We start from the raw sequence: 25062 nt of genomic DNA, 5'->3' as shown, positions 1-25062 counted from the left end.
ATAAGATTTTTACATAAAAATGTTAAACTATTTATTTAATATTAATTAGTTATTTTATAAAATAATTATAATATTAGATGTTTTTGTAACGTTAAGATCAGTTGCATTTTGCATGTGTTATTTCTCTACATAAAAATCATCTAAACTAATTATTTATTAGAAGAAACTCATGCATCCCATTATAAATTTATACTATTATTTATATTATTATTATTATATAAAGGATTTTTTTACTTTTTAATATTCCTTTTTAAATTATAATAGTTAGTGTTATTGTTTTTAAAAATAATAATTATTTTTTATTTTATTATTTACTTTTAAATTTAATATTTTAAAATCAAAACAACTATTTATAATAAAATTATAAAAAATATTTATATTATATTATATATATATATATATATATATATATATAAAATGACACAATATTTTCATTAATATAGAATAATGATTTTTTCTTTTTATATTACTTAATACAGTATTAGTTTTTTTACTGAAAATAATAATATTATTCAACTTTATTTGTGGAATTCCTTCCTCCCTTTTTTTTCACAATATTTTAACCCAAATTCGGAGTCACAGCACAACCAAACATTCTGATGTATTGCATTTGTTTTTATTCTTATAATATTCTTTTTCATCATCCAAGATTTTTCTATCATCTTATAATTGTGTTTTTTTTACAGTAATACTTTTCTTTTCGAAATTCTGGTTTTCGATTATTTTAATGTTTTTATATTATATTATTCATTTTATTTGTCATCAACCAAATGTAACATTGTTATATACTAATTTATGATACAATATTACATTAAAAAATAAATCGGAACGTATTCATAATTCAATGGCGAAAATAACCAGAGAAATAAATATACAGTGAAAATGATTTCTTTTTATACATTTCCAAAAATAACAGCATCATTTATTCATTTTGTTTTAAATGTAAATTCAGCAACACTGTTTTACTATTTGTTACTTCATTTTGAATATTCAATTAACAGTTTGGTATTATTTCTGTTTTTATTTTTCATTTTTCCTCCAGCTGTTTCTCTTTTTTAATGTTGTGGATATGTACATATCTTTACTTCTTTTGTGTTTATGTAATTAAACAAAAAGTAACGATATTATGAGTTTATTTTTTAAAAAATCTGACCTTGGTTGGTTTAAATTTGACGGACGACATATTTTAAGTATGGAATTAATTGTGATATTTAAAGTCCTAAGATACTATTCCAAGTTGTAATATTCATTTTTTACCTTCTAAAAGAATTTCAATGATAAACAACAAAATTTATTCTAGATAAATTATAGTTGCCACAATTAGATTAATGATCAAAATCTCTTTATTTTTCTAATAACTAAGAAAATACTCATGGATTTCTTCCTTTACCTACTAATAACACCACACGAGCCCTTAGGTTTTGTCCTATAAACAATGCTAAGTTTTAGGAAAATTTAATTCTAGCAATAAGTATACACATTCAATCTATTGAAGTTAGATTATATTTTTATACAAATAGAAATTTTTGTTTATTCTTTGTAAAAAAATAAAAATAAAAATGATAAACTTGGTTACTAATATGTTCAATTTTGTTATGAGAGGTCTTTAACATAAAGCTTATCCTTTCAGCCATTATATACTTGCTATCAAATAAATAAGGTATTTTTTTCCTCTCCTGGTTTTACAAACTAATTAACCATCTAATATTTATAGTTTTAATCAATTTTACATAATAACAATATTAGGTAAAGAAAAATGCATACCATAACTATGAAAAACTAAATTTTAAGTATGTCGAATTAAAAATAAATATTAGCTTTTGGTGAGCACCATGATAATAAAATGAAAATAATAATAATAATCATTAGAGTTAACAATGGAGAATATATTCAAAAAGGTTTCTAATTTACCAAAGGATCGGGTTTCCAGTGATTGGTGTAAATATTGTTTCAACCTGAAAAAAAATTACACATTTCAATGTAAATTTATTGCATGCATTGAATGTGACCACATTTGACCAATCATGGTTTAGTTTTTGGTTGAACTGGTCAGAGACACTAATCTGATTTGAGTTTTGAAATTTCTTGTGAAATTAATATGTTTGAACAGGAAAAAAAATTAGCATTTTTTTCAAGAAAATAATATATGTGTGTGCATTGAAAAGATGATGAAAAGCTCATTTACTGTATTCATTCCTAAATATTGTATTTGAACTAGATATTTATTTGTATAAGAGTCTTTTCAAATTGTTATTAGTATTAATTAACCACTGACCTGATCTAATACGTTAAAAGTGGTCAAATTAATGGATATATCAATTTGTCTCAAGCGAATATGACATTTTGGTGATCTAATAAACAAAAGTTGAGGCAAATTTTTTAACATATGCAAATTATTTTAAAAATTATTAAAATGGAAAAAAATTTCAAAAAATTATAAAAGTAGGTAAGTCGTAATACTAAGGTGAGACGACTTCGTTGTAAAAAAATCATATACTATAACACGTCTTTAATTAAAATATTTTTAAAGTTAAGATTGTGTTAAACTAATACGATTTTAATTTTATTTTAATAAAAATCGTACTATTTAAACTAAAATTGTGTCAAATTAATATGAATTTAATTTAAAATGTTTTAAATTAAGTCGTGTCAATTTCGCACAGTATCAACTTTAAAAATATTTTGAATTAAAATTGTATTGTTTTGATATGATTTATTCACACTGAAATAATACACTACGTATCCATTTTTGTAAAAAAAAAATTATAGATCTATCTTCATTTTAGTATTTTTCAAAAAAATATAATTAAACCAAAATGGTGATTTTGTATTGACCTATCTAATTCACCTATCTTTATGGCATCATCAATTTATATGTTTAATATAATTAAAAGAGAATAAAATGAACATAAGACAAAATAGTTTATATATGCTAAAGTTTTTAATTGCTAATTTTAATGTTGTGGGTTTTTATTTGGGTAAGTCAACATGTCATTGCCTAAACTGTATTTCTTCAACAAATTCATTAAGAAGTCACTAACCCACCATGATCACCTTTTTCTTTTCATGTCGTGACACTGTTTTGTTGTAACATCACTTAGATAATAGTGATCAATCTAATAATATTACTTAGACAGTGTGAAAAAAAATATATAATATTACATTTTTATTAAATATGAAATTTTGATTATTTGATCTTGCAACATATATTTTAAGTTTTTTTAATACGTGTTTACAATATTAAACACAGTATTAGTGACTGATTTGATATTTACACTACATTAACAATTATTCATGACATGATTGGAATTTTTGCACTAGTAAAAGGATGATCAGATTTTATTTGTCTAGAATCTTACAGATAGAATCATACACTTTCTTTTGAATTGTTTTATTCATTATCATGGCATTATAACGACTACGTATATTACAATCACAACAGTATTTTCTAATCAAAAAGCCTAATCAACACACAAAAATTAGGAATAACTTGGTATACTTTGTTTTATATATATATATATATATATAGGTATGTTAACTTATGTAATTTATTAAATTGTATTAAATTTTAATTGATAAATTTTTTTTTATATAATATGAATTCTAAATTTTAAAGTTAAAAGTATTTGAATAATTTCTATTTTATTTTAATTTAAAATTAAAAGTTATTAAAATACTCATGTATTTAAAGTATATTTTTCTAATAGAAATTTTGTTGTCAATTAAAGTTTATTGAGGTTTTATGAGTTAGCAAATCAATATATATATATATATATATATATATATATATATATATATATATATATATATATATATTATTATATTATCTATATATATATATATATATATATTATATGCGTATGTTTATTTTTTTTATGATAATAAAAATTAATTAAATTATTATTATAAGATCAAATATAAATAATTTTTATTTATTTTGTATTTTAAAAAATGGTCCATTTTACAAAATAATCAAATAATTTTAAAAAAGTTACTTAAAAATATATACATTGATAAAATAATTATTTTAATTTGAAAATGTTATTTAAAAATTAAAATTGGAAAATGAATATGAAGAATTTTTTATATTTAGATTTAGATATAGATATAATTTGGAGAGGAGACAAGTCTTGAGTGTCTCCATGATCTGCCACTCTGGTATATAGAATTGTTGAAAAATGTGATTTTTTACAATTAAACTTTGTGATTTAAAATCTGTAACATTTAGACTATTTGAACAGTTAGAAAGTTATTTGATAATACAAACTGAAAAATAGTTTATAATTTAAATTAATGATTTAAGATAATATTATAAATATGTATTTATTTATTGAATTAAAATTGAAATTTAAAATAAATATTAGAAGGGCTATATATTAAGAAGATAAGAAAAACTCAAATTTCAAATTAGAAACAGTAGTTAATAAAAAATATAAGGTAGACAAATAAATTCATAACTTTATTGAAATAAAATTGTACTAATTTATTAGTTTAATAAAATTGTACTGAAAAAATAATGTTTTTGCAATCAAAGCAGAAAAAAAAAACGAAGTATTGTATAGAGTTAGTGTACATGTATTAGGGTTTAGGACATTTGAAAGAAAAAATGATATTAAATTTCCATAAATGATGTTTTGTAGGCTTAAACATTTGGGACCATAAGGTACATTTTACAGAAACAAAATTTACTTTATAAAAAGTTTAATTAACTTATACAAAGAACAGCTAGGCGACAAAATAAAGAATTTAACGAATTAAGGTGGACATGGTTGTGTAAATGTGAGGGTGCATTGGGGGCAGAATTGTAACTTGGAATTTGCAATGAATTGAAGGCTTTGACACGAAACCTTGAAAGTTGAAATTGTGTGCAACTCAGTTTCTCATTCTCTGAAATATTGAATTAATTTCTTGGGGTTTGCAATTTCCGTCTCAATGTCCACCAATCCTCACAAAGGTGCCTCCTTCTATGGTGATGCTGTTCATTATCGATCCAGGTTTGGTATTCTCTCTCTTACATTCATCACAAAGATTTTTTGCATTAAAATTGATTTTTCGACAATTGCAGTGAGGGACTTAGCACCCGACCCGTTGCATCGTCGGATGAGATCCAATTGAGTATCGACCCAGGCATCGACTTCGACGACGAAATCACCGGTCTTCGTGGCCAAGTTAGAAGATTGAGAAATGTATTTCACTATTTATCTATTTCCCTATGCCCCTTTTGTCCTTTCCGATTCTTAAATGATGTTCGCGTGAAATGAAACTTCGTATGTTTCTGCCGCAGGTTGCTGAAGATATTGGTACAGAGGTCAAGTATCAGAGGGATTTTCTGGAACAATTGGTATGTAATTTTGCTGTTTTTTGTTACTTTTTGCTTGTTTCGAATTTTGGGCGGAGAGCAGAGTGCCGTTGAAGGCCCAGGACCCCAGAGTTGTCTGCTTTATGATTAAGGCAATACTGGAACTATGTGCTTTAGACGTTTTAAATTCTACAGATATTGAAATGTGAAATGATAGGTGTGTCTGGCAAGAAATGTTTCTCAATAAAAAAATCTTGCTTCTAGGTCCAATTTCTTATAATGTTGATGATCATAGGACATGAAATGGAAAACCATAGTGTTAATGCTGCTACTACATTTTGAACCTCTGACCTGAAAAACAATTCTGGATAAACATGGAATGGTGGTTGCTCGAGAAGAGGACGGTGTGGAAATCCTGCGGCAGTTAAACAGTGGTGAGGGAAGCCAAGCTCAACCGAAAGACCACAACGTCAAATGATTTCTGAGCTAGTAATAGACATAGCTCGATACTCAGATTCGATTGAGGACTTATAGACCCGGGAATGCCTTTTACACTTCCTAGAGATTAACACAGAACCAATAAACACACACCAACTATTGACTGATTTCCATGTATCAAAACAACCAGCCCAATTTGTATCATTATAGCCAACCAAACTAAGAGATTGCCTACTAGTAAAGATTAGGTCTCAAGTATAGGTGCCTTTCAATTAATGACTGATGCAATGAGCAACAACCAAATGAAGACGGTGAGGACTCTACATAAATTGACTCACTTGCTGGATAGAAAAGGCAATGACAGGACGTATGATCATTAGATAATTGAGGCTACCCATCAATTGACCGAGGAATGAACATCTCAAGCATGAGATTACATATTTGTGGGTATTCTAAAAGGAGCCTAATAATGAGTAGCAAAACAATCACAATGGATTTGACTAAGATAGGCTTTGAATGATTTTGATACTATCTTAATAAGTAAGTTTATGCTTAACTCAATTTTATAAAATTGACTTGTGAGGTTTGCACCCCACTTATATACTGTAATTTGGTCTTATTCATAGTTAATGTGGGATTTTCAGCACAACTCCTCACCTCATGGAATGAACATCTCGAGCATGTTATTAAATATTTGTGGGTGGTTCAACAGGAGCCAGTCATTAGGTAGCATAACAACCCCAATGAACTTGACTAGGACAAATTTTGATACCATCTCAGCAAGTGGGTATATGTCTGACTTAATCTCCTAAAACCAACTTGAAAGATGAGATTTACATCAAACTTTTATATATATGTATGTGTGTATATATATGTGTGTGTGTGTGTATATATATATATATATATATATATATGTATGTATGTATATATATTATGATTTGATTATATCTTTAGTTGATATGAGATCTCTAACAATTTTCAAGAGTAACCAAACGGGCTTTACAATGATGATTAAGGGTGTTGTCAGAATTCAATGAATAAACCCATTTGCAACCAATGGGCTTAAACTCTTGATGGTTTGAATTAACCATTCATTGTTGACCCAATCAACATCTTTAACTATCAGGGGATAACATGTAGGAATAATTGTGCCAGATTAAATAATAAGAAAATAAATTGGTCCAAATTCGTACCTATTTAGCCACGAGAAACCTGCTGTGAGCGTTACAAAACTACTGGAGCAAGGATGGGTGATCGATCAGGTGTGAGAAGGGACATACTAGGACTTCACTTGGCATAAACTTTACCCAGTTTAGATAATTCTTAAAATGAAAAACACCAGAAAAATCAGAAAGAGAAAACAACATTCCAAGAGATGTGTAAACAATTAACAATAGTATCATAACATAAAAGCCCTTTGTGAATGGTACTATAACCTAGAAAAGTACACTTGACATGTTAAGCCCCTAGCTTATTACGTTCAAGAGGGGGAAGGTGGACAAAACATAAACAATCAAAATGGTGAAGATTAGTGTGATTAGGATGTGCATGAAACAAACCAAAGAAAGGGGAATCGTACCCAATAGCCTGGGAAGGAAGGTGATTGATTAGAAAAATAGTTGCTGATAGATCTTCAACCCAAAACCTGGGAGGGATAGAGGCTGCAAGAGGCAAGGGATGTGTGATCTCAATGAAATGCTGATTTTTATGTTTGTCAATGACATTTTGCCTAGGCGTGTAGGGACAAGACTGCCAAGACAAAATGAAGCGGTTATTGTAAAAACTTCAGCTTTAGAATGAAGAAAGTAAACCCAGGTGAAGGGGTTGTTGTCATCAATAAACGTCAAAGTATTTATAATTGGCATGGGATAAGACAGGAGAGACATCACTTCGAATAATTTGAAAACATTTTTCAGCCGATGAGCATGGGTGAGAGAGAGAAGAATTTTGTTTTTGGTATGTTTGCACATAAAACATTGAAATGATAAGTTAGAAGTTATATGTTTATTTTCCAACAAACCAGATTTTGTTAAATGGGTTACAACAACAGAGAGACAGAGAGAGAGTAAAACCTTGGGTTTGATGGAGATTATATAGTTTTGAAGCATTATTTTACCTTTTAGATTGCCTAATCCGAAAACTTCAGGATTGCTCAACTTGTAATGTTTCCGGATTAAACAAAAGATATTTATGTAGTTCCGGAAAGCTTATATGTCCTCCAAAGTGTGTTTTGAAAATCTTATTAGGGAAGCATCGTTCCAAAAAGCTTGTTCTGGAAGATTTTCAGAATAGATAATTAGTCACCATTTAAATATACCATGGAGAGTAGAACGGGCATTTAAAAAGTTATGTGGGTGCAGATAGTAATTTTGGGGATGTAGAAAGTAAAAGCCTTTTTTTAACCATGTGTCAGATGGGCCGGTATTGCTTTGGGCCGGTCACTAAGGATTATTCTGCTTTAAATTGCATTAAGATAACTGATTAATGGAAGAAGGAAAGTTACGAGTAATAATGGTTTTTCATAAATTGATGAAGACTTTTGTCCAATATTTTTATGATTTTCGTAGTAGTATGATTTTCTACTACCGAAATGAGTACAGATGAAAATCTTTTGGGTATTTTCTGTTGAATGTTGTTTTATAGTAATTGATCAGACATTGACACATTCTCTCCTTTTTGGCAAGGAATTATCCAATCGTCTCATTAATATTTTGATTGTCTGTTTCAATACAGCAAATGACAATGTTAAAAGCTCAAGCTGGAGTGAAGAATAATTTGAGAAGATTGAACAAGAGCATCGTCCGAAATGGTGCCAACCATGTTGTTCACGTGATTGTTTTTGCATTACTTTGTTTCTTTATAGTATACCTCTGGTCAAAGGTGTCCAGAAAATGATGGCTCGTACCTGAAAGATTGTACTCAGGGCCTTCCTGGGATTACTCACCAGTCACTCTTATGCCTAATCATCTTGTACATAAAAGCTACATTACCTGTTCCAGTTTACTGATAAAAATTCTTCGATTTCCGAATTATGTTTCTTGGTCGAAGCAGTAAAGCTAATTTGTTTGCTTAGTGGATTGCAAAATCCTCTTTTCTCTTCAAAATATATTGTTTATATTTGATAAATGCAGTTAATAGCATCCTTGAACTTCACTGAGTTTATGGTGCGACAATAGATAATAACCTATTTGGATTGAAATCCCTCAAAATGGAGCTATCTTGGTTTGTTTTTGTTACCAAGTGCACTGTTGCATGCTAAAAGCAAATTGCGAATCTTTGTACCACGGGAATGAAATCTTAATCTAAGACTTTGAAACACAAGTTTTTTTGTTTAAAATAAGGTTTATTATTTCTCCAAATAGAATATAAATAGATGGGACGTATTAATATATTAAAAGACGTACGAAACTTGTACTTACGTTTAAGTACATTACCTATGTATTCCCGGCATCACAATCTTGATCTTATTAAATAAATTTTGATCGAAGGAAATTTAAAAAAGTAATGTACTAATGTCATAAAACAGTTTTAATTATATGTCCATACGTAACTGTTTAAAAAGTTCTAATAATAGTTCTTCTAAAATACTTAATAGTATAAACATGTATAACCATCAAATTCGGAAATCATTGGATAATACTGCAATCACGGCAAAAAGTATTATAGCAATTTCTTGCCTTAATAAGAACTTTATAGCAATTCAATTTTGTCATATGTAAAGAAGATATGTCAATAGGTTTTAATAATGAGAAAGGACAAAATATTCAATTTGCTAAAAAGTAGCGATTTCAAGAAAATGATACATTACCATTCTATTCACAAATGCTGTACAATTATTGCAGTTAATCATTATTAGTTTATCAAGCAAAGGGACAAAAAAATATTGCAATTAGATCTCACTATAAAGCAACTTGGGGAGGAAGCGGCACCCAGGCAAACCTTCCATAGGAGTCAGCATGTAAAATTCAGTTAAGCCCACTGTGTGATGCGTTGAGGAAAGTAGATTCTATAATCCCAGCAAGAACAGTCAAGTGGTATATTTGGTGTCAGCCTGTCAGTAGGTTAAAATGCTTTACAAAGGTTGTTAGGCTTCATGTTAGATGAACCTTGTTGAACTATCGGACCTGTGGGACCACACACCCTGCTCCTCTTTGGTTCAGATATCCTCACATGCGAAATTGCAGAGGCAAGCACATCAATCAACACCGATTCATCCTGATCATCTGAAGTGCAACTTTCGGAGAATGAACCCTCGCTAAGTGAGTAATTATCTATTCTATTTCCTCCTAATCCTGGTTCAGGAACGGCAACAAACTGTTGAGTTGTTGCGCCAATTTGGTTCTTCAATTTTGATTTGATGGGTAGCATCGTCAATGTCTGTGCCGTGTAGAACAATATCCATGGATGTCCTGAGAAATTAAACCATAAGGTTAATATAACACGCAAACAGTCAACTTAAAACTATCTCAAACATTGAAGGTATTGTAACTTCTTGTCCACAAAATATTAGGGTACAATCTTTTAACAGCTAGTTAAAGACTGATAAAACAAGGCTATTTACTTAAAGTCATTGTGATAACAAAGATAAATTTGAAGTAAACTTGCATATACTGAGGTTTGATTATTTCAATGAAATAACCTGTGAAAGATAAAACAGGCAATCTACAATGCATTCATAATATATAATGAACTTACTAAGTACTTCGTCAGCTGATATCCTAGCTGAGATATCCCTTGTTAGCATTCTCCCAATAAGATCTCGCGCAGGTTTAGATATTGATTCCCACATCCCAGTTTGGAAATCTATTTTGATGGTCTTAATAGCCTCAAAAACTGCTTCCAATGAATCTCCTTGAAATGGAAGACTGCCAACCAACAAAGCATGCAGAAGCACTCCAGCACTCCATATATCCACCTTCTCAGAGTATCTGCCTAACAATACTTCTGGGGCAACATAGGCAGGGCTTCCCGCCAAACCAGTCAAGTTCTGACCTGAGATAATACAACTATTTAGAAAACAAGACATGGATAACTGTTTGATGTGTGAAGCCAGACTGGAAAAAAATTGCCAAACAAAAAAATGATATTGCATTTAAATGCAAACAATGTGGATCCTATCGCTTTCAAAATTCGTCTGTTTTAAGATGAAAGTTCATTATGATGAATTCCTTCGATTAATGCACGGAAACGGGAATAACAAACATGTGGTAGGAACAGCAGCATATCTACGTAAGCCCTATACATTTTTTTTTTCTTGATAGATACTGAACTGGATATATTTTCACAAAAGTCAGATTGGAATCGAAGTTAAATAATCAAGACAAGTTTCACATGTTACCTTCGGAAATTCTCATGGCCAAACCAAAATCTGCAAGCTTTATTTTCCCAGATGCGGTGAGCAGTATATTTTCAGGTTTGATATCTCTGTGCACAACTCCCATGTCATGACAATAGTTGATGACCAACATCACTTCCTTGAGTACATTGGCAGCCCTCTGTTCTGAATAAGGACCATCCTTAACCATCTGATCGATCAGTCGTCCCCCGGAGCACAATTCCATTACAAGATGAAAGCAATCAGCTTCCTCATATACTGCTTGTAGTGTCACAACCCCAGAATGACCGGACAAGTGTTGCATTATCTCAACCTCTCGGTGAACCGTCTCCTCCCCCTTCCTCAAGGTCTTACATGCATATTCTGCTCCGCTAACCCTGGACCGACACAGCCAAACAGACCCAAACTTGCCTTGTCCAATCGTCTCACCAGTCAGATAATCATCCTCAATCTTCTTCTTCCTGCCCATCTGGGTAGCAACATCGATGCATCCAATCTTCCTCTTAAGCCCTCGCCCCGGCGTGATCAACGAAGACGTCCCACAAGGCGGGGCAGTGGCAATGCCGGCAAGCCTCCTTTTAAAGGAAGCAGCAGGCTCAGTGGCAGCATCCTCCTCCTTACAACACCTCTTCTTCAGCCTAGAACAATCCTCTAGCGAATAATGGGACTTCAAATTCGACGAAGCAGAGCCAAGATTTGGAGACAAAATAACAGGCAGATCCGCAGACGCATCAGCCTCGCTTCCTTTCCTTTTCTTCCTCATTACATCGGTTAACGTTAACAAACTATCACCACTCTCAAAAATCTCAGGATCACAACAACCCCATCCGCAAGCAAACCCCTATTTCACACCTTGATCAGTCTTCTACAATCAATACAGAGAGCATCAACAATAATCGAAAACCCGTCCGATAAATACATACACATATATATGTATTATATTCGCAATCACATCCAATTTCAAGAAAACACCGTCATTATTATACGGCACGCAAAAAGGGAAAGGCAAAGGGAAAAGGGAAAACCCCCGTTCCCCCGCCACCAGAATGAGGAAGAGAAGAACCAGAAACTTTTTGGTTGCGTGTGAGAATTAACATTTTCCCAATGATCAAGCGTGGCTTACTAATAATAAAACAGCAATAATTGGACACAAGAAAATTAGCGCGAAAAGAACGAACCTCTTAGGTTTAGTTAGAGCGAAGGAGGGTCTCCACTGGAAGATTAGAGAGAATCGGAAAAAAAAATGCGCTGGAGAAAGAATAAATGGGAAAAGGAAGAATGGCGAAGAAGATTGGTGCAGAAACCCTAAAAATCTTGGATCCAAGAATTGGGGGAAATAGGTGAATAAGAGTTATCTTGATGGTGTTATGTTTGGTGAAAAAGGGAAGTCTTGGTGTCGTGTATGGTGTGGTCAAGTGTCTTCTTTTTCTTTTCTAAAAACCAAACCTAACTTGGTTCACCGTAGGGTTATCTTATGCTGTGCCCGCATCCACGCTAAGTTCATGGAACTGCTAATGCCACTGTTCTTGGGCCCACACCTCACGTGACTCCACTCGCTCCACCTCCATTCATGCGTTTTTCTTAATTACTCACGATATTTTACAAAAGGGTTAAATATGTTTTTAGTCTTTAAATTATTGGTCGTTTCTGGTTTTCGTCCCTCTTTTTTTACAATTTGGTCCTCATTTTTTTCGAAACGTTCGTTTTAGTCCTCGGAATTTTGGTTTTAGTCCTCATTTGTTGCTAAATGAGGACCAAATTTTTAAACAGTGTTTAGTTTTTGATGACTAAAACGAACGTTTCAAAAAGAATGAGAACCAAATTGTACGTTACTTTGAAAGAGGGACGATAACCAAAAACGACTAATAGTTTAGGGACTAAAAACATATTTAACCCATATGCCAAGATGAATTAATATATTCATTTTTAGTATTATTATATATTCATTTAGTTTTATGTTTTCACGATAAAATAACAGTCAACGTCTACATTAAGCTATACTTTATAATATATGGACTGTAAGATTGTTTGGTTAATCACAAACCAGAACATTGTACAATTTACTGTAACTTAGATAATTGACATCAATCCTATATTCAAAAGAGTATACTATTTTTTTAATCCAATTTAGTTCTTATAAAATAATATTTATATTCGAAGCTTGATTCAGACAATTATACATTTAAAAGGCTAGAGTTAAGAGAATATTATATATTTTTTTTTGTTAAGTATTCAAGTTTTTTATTATCAACAAGTAGGTGATGAACTAATTAACATAAATATTATTTTAACGGTTTTCATGTATGCTAAATTTGACATTTCTCCACTTCTTAAAAAATATCCGAATAAAATTTTATGTGGAATGTAGTTTCTATTGAAACGCCACACATTTTAGCTTAAGTTGATGGTTCTTAATTGTAATCGAGGGTTGAGCATGTTAATTGTATTGGTGAATACATCATTAAATTTGAGAGTAGCCTTAATTGGCATAAACAATCCATATGGACAACACATGCCTAAAAGAGGTAAAATTATATTCCCATGGAGTGACTCACCCTAGAAAGAAATAGAAAGATTATCAATTAAAATAGAGAAAATAAATAAATAAAAGTGAGCTTAAATAAAATAAATCGTACGTTATTCACAAGTTGGATTTAAGAAGTTGTAGTCAGGGAGTTTCTTTTCTGATTTGTACGACAAATGTAGTGAAAAAGATATTCTGATAATGTCTTTAGTATTGATTGTGAGTATATTTTTCAATCCTAAGTTCAAGTCTTCTCTAAAAATAAATGTAATTGTGAAAATTTGGTATATTTTGTGTTATTAAGAATTCTACATCTTAAAGAATTTAAAATCTTTTAAATACTTCAGGAGGAATTAGTTTTAAATATTTTTTTAATTAAAGTGTGCTTTACTTTTGATGATATGACACTTCCCTAAAATTGTTGTGCATTTCATGAACTTTCTAAAATTTATATATTGTTTGGGACTAACTTTTAAGCTCCTATTCAGCCACGTCGTGTTCAAGAAAAAAAAAAAGAATAGAAAGGGAAAAGCCGAATATGGAAAGAAACTAAAAGATGAAATGTTAGGTCCACCTAAAATCTAATATAATTGAAATGTGACGAGAAATAGAAAGAAAGAGAAGCTTGCATGGTTCAAATTTCTCCATTGCCATTTATCGTACAGTATTTTATTTTACACTACGTAGTGTTCAGAATTATATATAATTTATGTGTATATTATAGAGTAAATAAAGGAGTTTATAATTTAACTTTTTTTCATATATATATATATAATGTTTTGGGTGTGAGATCAATTTCCGATGTTTAATTACCGACATATTGTCTAAATTGTTTGAATAGTATTTATAAAAAATACTTCTTATTAATGTACTGATGCATGTGTTATATATTTCATGCTCGCCGCTATGAATAGTTGATACCCGCGAGAAATAGGTAGCGAGTAATAGATCTACAGGTAATGAGAATTTAGTACTTACTTATTAACTAGTCGGATTCAGGTATCATACTACATGTACCCGTTAGATATTCATTACGCATTAAGAAAATGAAATTACATTTGTATCCTTATTAAGTTTAAATTGTTATTGAGGTTTTACCCAAAAAATATTTTTTTTCTACTAATAATTCATAAAACACCATCAAGCAATTACAAATATTTCAAAAAATAGAAATAAAAAATTACATTATTGTAACATATAAATGTCAAAGTTACTTCCAATGTATATAAATCTTTGCGTTTTCTCATCAAACTCATTCATTAGAGGACATAGGAATTAGAGAGATATATACCCTTGTGCTTTTCCCCAACAAACTCATTATTCATTATATGGTATAAGAATTGGAAATTCACACATTTAACATATCTCATGCATACATATATGTGACCTTTGCACTCTTTTTCTAAGTGAGGTTGTTGGTTTTTTCTCATATAGTTTAGTATTATAACCAAACTTCTCCTTCAAGATTCTATCATTTACGGCCTGAAACTTATTTTGTTTTCTTGTGAGATTATTGTCACTCAAATAATTATTTAAAACTTTATAGTTTTGCTTCTTTCTATATTATCTTTATTTCTTACAATTTAATTTGAATATCATTTAAAAACTCTCTCGTAAGCATGAACAACTTCCCATGAGTTTGGTAAGCCCTCTAATTAGAATTTTTTTTAAAGGAGATTTACATTTAAATTTAGAACTATCAATGAGTTAAAACTCGTGAGTCAATTTAGCCACTACAGGTTCGAGTCGTATTGGATTAAAAAGTTACAAATTTTGACACGGGTTAAAAGTGAACTTGACTGATTAAGAACTCGACTCATCCGAATTGAATCTGTAATGAGCCAAATTGACTCACAACTCATGCATAAATTCTAAACATTAAATTATATTAAACAGAAAAAACTATTATATTATATTTTTGTAATTTTGAATAGTATTTAAAGTTTTAACATCATTTTGGACTATACGTAGATTTAAATTAACTCACTAAGTGACTAATCTATGATAAGACAAATCGAGTCGGATGACCATTTTTTACAATCCTAGTAAAAATCCTATGTAGAAAGCATGAAATATCTTACTAATTAACATTGACATCAATTATAAATATTAGGAGATAAATAAGATCCACAAACGACCATTTTGGAATTTCATTATGATTTTATATATTAAGGCATTCAATAGTGTTGTCAAAATAGGTTGTAACCCACGAGCCAACCCAACTCACCACGAGTTTGAGCCAAGTTGGGTTTAAAAGAATGTAATTTTTTTATGCAGACTAGTTTTCAACCCGGCTTACTTAGAACCCGACTCACCGGGTTGAACCCAACTCACTTAGAACCCGACTCACCGGGTTGAACCGGTGGTGAGCCAGTTTGGCTCACCAACCTACCTAATTTAATTTAATTATTTATTGTTTTGTGTTTTAATATTATTAGTTAACATTTTTTTATTATATTATAGATGGTGATAAAAAAAATGTTTCAAGAAAGAAAAATATTGTAGATTTATCTATTCAAAGTTCTAATATTATAAAAGGACAAGTGATACAAAAATTATCAATATTAAAAACTTATTTATTCGTCTTTTATACATGTTTTTGGAGTATGCTTGAATTGTATGATATTTTTTTTATTTTAAATTATCTTTGGAGTTTAACATCATTTTAGTATAATATTTATTTATATTTGAATTAAAAAATATTTTATTTTTTTATTTTAAAAAAAACTTATAATTAAATAAGCCAGTGAACCAATCCGTTTAACCCACCAACCCGTAATGGATCGAGCAGAGTTCAAATTTTTTCAACTTGCTAATAGGTAAACTGGGTTATATTAGCTACCAACCGTGGTGAGTGAGATTAAAACTAACTTAAATTCAAAAACTGTTTTTAAATCATTACCAATATATCCCATTTCAGAAACTAACTTTTGAGATATAATTAATGTTATTCAACTTTAGTCCTCGGGACGAGTTGTCTTTAAAAAAGAAATACAAAAACGCTAACGAAACTAAGACAAAAAAGATTGAAGGTTGTAGATAAAACCAGTTGATACACTTAGTCATTTTTTTCTTCCAATATCTACTTTCGTTTACTCTTAGATAATTTATTTATTTGAACACTTATCTCAGCCTCGTTGTGATAACTTTTTTTCTTCTGAAATCAACAGAAGATCCCTCAACGTCTAGGGATGTATGCTACTTCTAATTGATTGGTTTATAACAAATAACTAAATAATATCTATATAGACACAAGAATGAGAGAACTGCAAGTGTTTGGATTTTAATTCGGAAGTCAAAAAGAGAGGAATACGATGGCAAAAGAAGAATTAGTGACTGAAAGTGAACTTTAAGCCTGAGTTAACCCTACAAAACAAGTTTATAAAATAAGGTTTTTACCAACTTATAATTTTAAATTGACCTTAGTTTTAGTCGATGTAAGAATTCCAACATATTCATAAATATAGAAATAGGAGAAATGGATTGCAGGCAGAAAACTCGAGAAAAAAATGTGATCAACATAACGGTAGAAACAAATATCTACACCATGACTGGCCTTGTATCTTTATACAGTTGGTGCAATCTGGAATGGTAAGATAAAAACAATTGGTGTAGCAAATATTGGTTGTTTGCCATATAATTATTAATACCGTACGCATATAATAAAAATTTAACATTTCAATCATACGGTAGAACCCTATAAAACCACTATGATTGGCAAGCATACCAATTAGCACAGTAATATTCAATAAGTAAGCGATAATCTCCATGGAGACTCGCACACACCGTTCACTAACTACAGTCATGAGAAATATGATTTCAATTGATTTGCTAGAATTTAAATAAAGAAATAGATCAATAAGCAAAAATGATGATGTAAAGGTTATAAAGGTATTTTGTAAAACATGTGGCAAGTAGCAAAACACGAATTGACCATGGTAATAACATGTTATTGTTTAATCTTACCAAACCCTTTCCCTGTGCAGTAAACCAGTTCTAACAAGTTTACAGTTCACTTTAGCATCAATCCATAATACATCCAAACCTAATGCCTTCGTGAGAAAGCACAAGTTTTTAAATTAAATTGTAAATCTCTTGAATGGCGAAACCAAACAACTTGCATTAAGAATAAGGGTTTTTCAAAAAACTACTAAAGTTTTGCTGTATTCCTAGATGGAAAACCTATTAGGTACTCTTCATCAATCAAGATATAAACACAATTTTCAAACCATAAGCCATGTAAAGGACATCAACTAAATACAAACAAAAGAATGAAATCTGATAAAGAATACTAAATCTAGACTAAATCTTAGAGTAGATGTATAAATGATGAGTGCATATTTATACCTTTATTTGGCCTTTAATATTGGATTCTTAATTGAATTTTGTACTCTAATAGAATATTTTAATTAGGATTTGTTATAATTGAGTTTATTTAGGATGAGATAAAAAACATGTTAAAAATAGTTTTTTAGTTGCATAAATACTCTTTGAATATTTTAAAGTGTGTTAGTGCAGCTCCAACTAAGTTGAGCTCATTGAGTTGTGAAAATAAATTGGTTAAAATTTCATGACACTTTAAAGATAAATCCAAGAATAGCAAATAATCAAGACTACAAGGAGTCTATCCAAGCATAACATGAAAAAGTGAAGAAATTTGGTTAAGCCAAGAAGAGAGAACAAACAACAAAATTTGGATCTTACAGTTTTCTCTATTTTTTCTTCTAAAAGGGATTTGATAATTGATAAATGTTTATGATTAAAGATAATTTGGAAAATATATATCTTAAGATATTTTATTTGATATTGTTAAATAATTACCTTATTTAACTATCAATAAATATCAAAAGATAATATTTGTCAAATCTTTTTTAATCTAACAAATATTTTCTCAAATATTTTTAAATCTCCACAACAATCAAATATATCTTAAAGATATTGTATTATTTAGAAGATAATGGAAGGAGATTAGGTTATCATAAAAAAGATTATAACAACATAGAAACATGAAAGAAAGCCCAATCCAATTTCTATATAAAGAGGCCTAAGAAAACACATTAGGGAAGTTAAGGAATAAATTTGTTTGTTCTTTTTATTATTGCTGTAATTTATTTTTATCTATGTCTTTTACTTTTTAATCAAGTAAAAATAATGATTTTTACATTATAGCAAGTTAACATGGTCTTAAATTTACGTAACATATCAATCATAAGTCCAAGAGTTTTTAATTTTAATTGAGAATTTATTTTGATTAAAGTTAACATGATAGTGCAATTGCATCAGTATTTTTTAGTCATCCCAACATCAATGACTAGCTACAGACAAGAGTGGTTTTTGCAATCTGGTTAAAAACTTCTCAAAAAATTTTGTGCTTTTCTACTAAAAACACAATAAATGGTGAAAAAAAAGCCATTATGAAAGGCTTTTTCTTCAAAGTATAAAGAAATGGACCTCAGTCATGCCATACTGAAACTACTGTTCTATAATTACGAAAATTATATTTCAACAAGTTCGAAAATTATGGGAATTGAACATCAATGTGATTATGAAAAAGCTTGCTACTTGTGGAACTTACAAAAATATATAACTAAAGATGTTGGGTATCTAGTAAGCAGCTGTATTAAAAAAGAACACATGTTAGTTTCTTTGACTGATTAAAAAATGGTCTTATCTTCTTAGGTACGAAAAAGTTAAACTTGTTTACTAAGGAAAGGATTACCAAGAATGAAATCAACTTCCAGGTTACTGCTTCACCTCCAAACTTTTCAGCCTGAACACATTCACAAAACAAGAATTATTCTTAGGAGGGAAAACTGCTCAACTTGTAACAAGCAATCAGGAAAACGTAATGGAGCAGATGTTACCTACAAAGTGAAAGCTTTAACAATGGAACGTGTCTCATCATCCATCTCAATCTTATCTTCATCCATCATTTTAAGGATATGTAAAGGTGGTTTGTTGGCATAAATGTGCATTCTTAGCAATATTTTATACAATGGTAAACTAGCAAGACCAAAATTATTGATATATGTAATATAATTGTTTGCATATTCAAGATTCCCATCTTTCTCCAAAATCTCCGCAATGGCCAGCACAAGTTCATGTGGTGGCCTCCAATGACAATTTTTTGTCATAGCCAAAGCTTTTTTCATTGCAATAAAAGCCTCGTCTATTTTTTTCCTATTCACGTATCCTTCTACAAGAATTTCCATTGTCTTATAGTTTGGACAGCCACCCTTTTGCAACGTGTGGAGATGTAATGATTCAGCTTCTTCCATTAATCCATCCCTCACATATGCACCCAAAAGAACATTAGAGACTCTGATATCATACTTCTGACAATTAGATTCCCATTCTGAGAAGACTCTCTCGGCTTGCAGAATGTCCCCGAGCTTCACCAAGGATGTTAGTATGCAAATGTAGTTAGCACAACTGATTCTTTTATCAACTGCCTTACTAGCTTCCCATAACCGCAAGACTCCCTCCTTATCCTTCAAAGAAGCATATAGTGTTATGAGGAAGAAGTAACCGAAGTGATTACAGGTAGTCAGTTTCTTTTCAGCATCTTTGAGAACCAGAATGGCTTTCTTAGGTTGCCCTGCTTTCTTGTAAACATTGGCCAATGTAGCAAGACTACTCCATCCCACTTCAACGTTCTTGTCATTTTGCATTTGTCTAAAAACTGCCTCTACTGTTGCAATCCCATATCCTTCTTCCTCACTATAGGCATTCATCCAAAGATTGTAGGAGAGAACGTTGCAGGGTATTTTATTCCGCTTCATTTGCTGGATAACAAGGGGCACCTTCCTGTACTCACAGGTCACTAGATACAGCTTCATCATCTCATTAAAAAGGTGAGGACTCACCACTAGCCCCAACTCATAGAGCTTCACCATTAAAGCCTCAGCCTTAGTAGTATCCCTATATCTTACATATCCACAAAGAAGTGTGAGACAAGCCGCCTTCTTTGTAGCCGAGTCGGGTAGATTCATAAAATATTCTTCAGCTTCCATTAAACCATAATTTTCAATGATTAACTCCAATTTCATAGCATGATCAACTGGGATCATACGGAAATTCTTCTGATTTTCTATCCACTTAAATAACTGTAAAACAATAATTGACAAATTTCAATTGCTAATCTAATTTACTATACACTGTCTCAAAACCTAATTGCATTGTAACGACATGCTTGCCACAGAATGAAAGAATCCCTTATCGGAAAATGTCGGTTATGAAATGCCTTGCACAGTAAATCCTTGAAAGTGGAGCAAAGTGGCTGGCCCAAAAGCAGTAATGGTACAGTGGAATGCAGAGCAGTCAATGCAAAAATAGAAGACTTAATGCAAACAATTTATACTATATGCAGACTAATGCACTTTAAGACATTCTCACCCCTAATTCTCAAAACGCATTATTTAAAAGGCACAATCATAGTTAACCTATGGCATTATAAAAACAATAAGTCAATACAACAAGAGGCATGACAAATAAAGAATGCAGCACCAAATCAATTGCTAAATAAGTTTAGGCCTCTAAGGCATAACCTATAGATTCGATGCCTAAAAACAAATATAAGCAAGAATTATCCTTATTTTTCAATCAAACTCATCATCTCCAATATATCTTGAGCTTTCTTAAAGATTATTGCTATCATCAATAATATAGTCATATCTCATCCTCTTTCTTTTCATTTCTCTCCACTTCTACATTTTGCGCCCCTTTTTTCCGCTCCATCTTCAATAATATCCCCTGCCCTAGAGCTTCAATGCCTCGAAGTTGCTCTCTTCAATTTTGTTTGAAGTTTAGTAAAGGTTGTACCCTCCCTAGCCCCAATTATGTGAGCAAAAACTTCCCAAGACAAAAGTATTTTCACAAAAACCCAGCTCCTCTTTATCAGTGTCTCCGTTCCACCCATTTCTGCAACCGGTCACTCATAATAACCGTAAACAATGTCATTTATTAGAATGGGACCATTCACATCAAGAACGTCAAATTGTTGTGTTAAGAGTTTTGCTATACTAGATGAAAACCAAGTCTTCCATCTGTTGCTGTTCAAACTTGCTTCTCTTCATATGAACCTATTGTATAACTTCAAGCATATTTGTTTTACTATTACTATAAGAAACTTAATAACTTAGACTAATTTAAATCTAGCTATATTCTCAAAATCGGGTGCCCAAAGCGATGAACAAAATTGGAAGCAATAAACGGCAGAAGAAAATCGAACCTCAAGGGCGTGGTGGTAGCGCTTCGATTTGACTAGGGTTCTGGCGATGCTTCTGAACTGGGAGGGTGAAACATCGTTGCCTTCGTCCACCCAATTTTGAAGCACCGGCAATGGATTCTGCTTTGGGGATTTGAGCTTGCGCAAGAACGACACGTGCAACGTCGAAGCGCGTGAAGCAACTGTGCTACAAAGAGTTCGTGTCCCGACCACAAAACTGATGCAGTGAAATTTTCCGTGTTTAGAAGGTAAATGGTAATGAGGAAAGCTGAGAGCGAAGAAGGGGTTGCGCGTACCGTCTGACTCCGGCGGAGAGGGGGTGGTTCGCCATCACCGGGCAGATGAACGGACGGTGCTGATTCGTTCTATAGGAATCGATGGGTTTGCCCAAGTAATTTCCTTTTCCTTTCCATTTAATATAAATGTTAAACCAAAATAATGTTTTTGTCCTCAGGATACATTGATTTTAAAAATGTTTATTGTTAAAACTGTTTTATTAACCGAAGTGAAACATTTTTAATGAAATTTATGGAATAAATATGTTATAAATATTTTAATGATTATTATCATGTGTTCATAGTTTTATTTGTTCTCATAATTATAAACAAAATACTTAATTTCATAGTTAAAAATGAAAATACAGATAGCTAGTGTACTTTTAATAAATAGAAATGTATTCTTTAATTACAAAACAAATGAAATATACTTAATGCCAAAAATCTTATATTTATTATTTAAAGGGTTAAATATGTTTTTAGTCCCTAAACTATTGGCCGTTTCTGGTTTTCGTCCCTCTTCCAAAGTAAGGTACGATTTGGTCCTCATTATTTAGAAAAACGTTCGTTTTAGTCCTCAAAATTTTGTTTTTAGTCCTCGTTTTAGTCCTCAAAACGTTCGTTTTTTCGACTAAAACGAACGTTTTTTAAAGATTGAGGACCAAATCGTACCTTAGTTTGGAAGAGGGACGAAAATCAGAAACGGTCAATAGTTTAGGGACTAAAAACATATTTAACCCTTATTTAAAATTATGTTTAAATATAATAAATTGTTTTATTATTAGTTTTCTGACATTAAACTAGATCACTTAATTAATATAAAAGTTTAAAAAAATGGATTTTGATTGATATTTTATTTTTTATTCTTTTCATGCAATTCATTATAAACATCTCTAATAATATTATTTTTAACCAACAAAGTTTACTGAGTCTTTCGTTTTTTAATAAAATTAAATATTATTTCAATTAAAATATAAATTCATCATATTAATTTTATAAATATAATTAGTATTCTTTAAAAAAAAAATATTTACTTAATACTCATTGAATATTTTATATTCATATTCATAAAAGATTGAAGGGATATGCTACTATAAATAATAAATCTTATTTATACCATAGAAAACATTTAAGTCATAGTTATAATCTTATTATTTCTCTTCGTATCCACGTTTAAGATTATGATATTTTATTTTTTTATAAAACATTGTTTTCATGTAAGCAAGAGTATGTTATTTATGAGTAATAAAAAATAAATTTAATTCATATTAAAGTTGAACTTATTTAATAATTAATATATTTAATATGGTGTGTTTGTTTTGATTAGTGATGTGGATAATGAATAGTTTTTTAGTTACACTTAAATATTTTATATTTATTTGATATTATTCTTATTTATTTTTTATTTTTTTCTTTCTTTAAACAATACAAAAGTTTACACTTTTTTGATAATTTTATCCTTATAATCTGTATTAAATTAATGTAAAAATGTGTCGTAGTGTTATTACTTTTGAACACAATAGATGCATTTATTTTTTCTTTTCTTTTATTTTGCAATGGTATTATGTAATGTAACTCATTGTGAAGAAATAGAGGTGAAAATGGTTTAAATTATAGGATTTTGAGTTGTGGACCAATGGAAGATTTTGCATTAAATCTAGTTGTTTGAGTTACTAGCAAAGTCTTTAGTTGACTGTTTTTTTTAATGCTCCTTAGAAGTATAAATGTGTGTGTGTGTGTGATGATGGGACAATACGAGGAAACAATCATGCAAAAAGGGAATGGAAACTTTTCATGCTAATGAAATAGTCCAAAGTTATAGCATTACTTATATATACCCTAATGCCTTCAAATTCATATAAATTGGTGCATATCTAAATCAACATAAACTTGCTTTATTTAGTTCAAATCTTACATAAACTTTGTATATGATAATAACAACATAGTAATGATAGAAAAATGAATTAAAAAGATATTTTTGAAGTTATTCTTGTTAAATGAAAACATAATGATTTTTGTCAAATAAAAAAAATTATAATTATAAAAAAACTTTATAAACCCGTATTTGTTAATTTAAATTTATTACTATGACAAAAACTATTTTCGAATATCCAATTAAATCCTAACATATTCTTTTGTCTTTTAGGGTGTGTTCACATGAAGTGATTTTCCTGTTCACGAAGAATGGCCATGACTGATTTGCGAGATCTCTCGTGTTCACTTTAGCAGATATGCGAAGAAGAGAGAGCGAAGAATTGCGAGATACGTTCCTTTTTCTAACCCGCGGAAGTGCTCGGATTTGGAAGGAATTATTTCAAAATGTCATATTTAACCTTTGCCATTTCTGAAATGACCAAGCCAAATCCAAAGTAATACTTGTAATCTTGATACCAAATTTTATGTATTCGATTCAACTCGGTTCACCCAGAATCACCCCTCTCCACCACCTACCAGTCTCACCTTTCCCTCACGCTCCACCACTGTGAAAATTCCTCTCCACCTTTTCAGCACCACGTTCCACGTCACCTTACCTCCTTCTCTCCCTCCTTCAAAACCATGTCACCGTCACACCTTACTCCAAAGAGAAACACCCCATCATCACCATGCGTAATGTCTCATCAGCTCTCACGCCGAAAGCCACAACACCATTGCGAGTGAAGATGAAGATGGCAAACACAAGGTCCTCGAGCGACCAGCTTCAGGGGCTTCTGACTGCGAGCTTCTAGCTGCAGCGTGCGGCAACCGCGTGGCCCATCATCATGACCCACGACAAAGGGTGGCCAGAAAGGAGAAGATGTTAAATGATGGTATATGTTTTGAGGTTTCTGGATCATTGTTTGGAAACCATTAAAACAAAATGATGAAGAACACAGATGGAGAAAAATTGTTGTTTGCATGACTTTGTTATGCCACCTGCCTAGTTTTTTTACCAACATTGAAAAGGTAATAAAAAATAATAAGTTT

The 25062-nt window shown here is 30.9% G+C and overlaps 3 protein-coding genes across 9 annotated transcripts; 1 reads left to right on the top strand and 2 right to left on the bottom strand.

The window, feature by feature from the left end:
- Positions 1–4824: 4824 nt before the first annotated feature.
- LOC124839811 (bet1-like protein At4g14600) lies at positions 4825–8809 on the top strand. The gene is made up of 4 exons (XM_047315741.2): positions 4825–4994; positions 5066–5186; positions 5285–5341; positions 8471–8809. The coding sequence occupies exons 1-4, from the start codon at positions 4933–4935 to the stop codon at positions 8630–8632; spliced, it is 402 nt and encodes a 133-aa protein (XP_047171697.1). The 5' UTR covers positions 4825–4932; the 3' UTR covers positions 8633–8809.
- Positions 8810–9523: 714 nt separating this feature from the next.
- Positions 9524–12482, bottom strand: PEPKR2 (phosphoenolpyruvate carboxylase-related kinase 2). 2 transcript variants are annotated; one of them, XM_047315735.2, is made up of 4 exons: positions 12251–12482; positions 11076–11937; positions 10433–10729; positions 9524–10146 (listed from the first exon to the last, which is right to left on the bottom strand). In XM_047315735.2, exons 2-4 carry the CDS (start codon positions 11833–11835, stop codon positions 9800–9802), a joined length of 1404 nt encoding a protein of 467 aa, XP_047171691.1. In that variant the 5' UTR covers positions 11836–11937; positions 12251–12482; the 3' UTR covers positions 9524–9799. The 2 variants fall into 2 exon arrangements, with proteins under 2 accessions (XP_047171691.1, XP_047171692.1); XM_047315736.2 differs by having other exon boundaries at positions 11076–11934.
- A 4601-nt stretch (positions 12483–17083) lies between these two features.
- Positions 17084–22264, bottom strand: LOC124839810 (Tetratricopeptide repeat (TPR)-like superfamily protein). 6 transcript variants are annotated; one of them, XM_088106931.1, is made up of 5 exons: positions 22120–22264; positions 21827–22040; positions 19465–20702; positions 19316–19366; positions 17084–17179 (listed from the first exon to the last, which is right to left on the bottom strand). In XM_088106931.1, exons 1-4 carry the CDS (start codon positions 22152–22154, stop codon positions 19339–19341), a joined length of 1515 nt encoding a protein of 504 aa, XP_087963057.1. In that variant the 5' UTR covers positions 22155–22264; the 3' UTR covers positions 17084–17179; positions 19316–19338. The 6 variants fall into 6 exon arrangements, 4 of the variants coding, with proteins under 4 accessions (XP_087963057.1, XP_087963056.1, XP_047171695.1 ...); XR_015784377.1 differs by having other exon boundaries at positions 17161–17179; positions 19461–20702; XR_015784376.1 differs by lacking the exon at positions 17084–17179 and adding an exon at positions 19056–19211 and having other exon boundaries at positions 19461–20702.
- Positions 22265–25062: the final 2798 nt, after the last annotated feature.

Source organism: Vigna umbellata, chromosome 2 (assembly GCF_029865625.1).
Source record: "Vigna umbellata cultivar VRB3 chromosome 2, Vumbellata_1.0, whole genome shotgun sequence".
Lineage (NCBI taxonomy): Eukaryota > Viridiplantae > Streptophyta > Magnoliopsida > Fabales > Fabaceae > Vigna > Vigna umbellata.
Note: the sequence above shows the minus strand (reverse complement) of the source record. Positions and strands in the feature narration are given on the sequence as shown.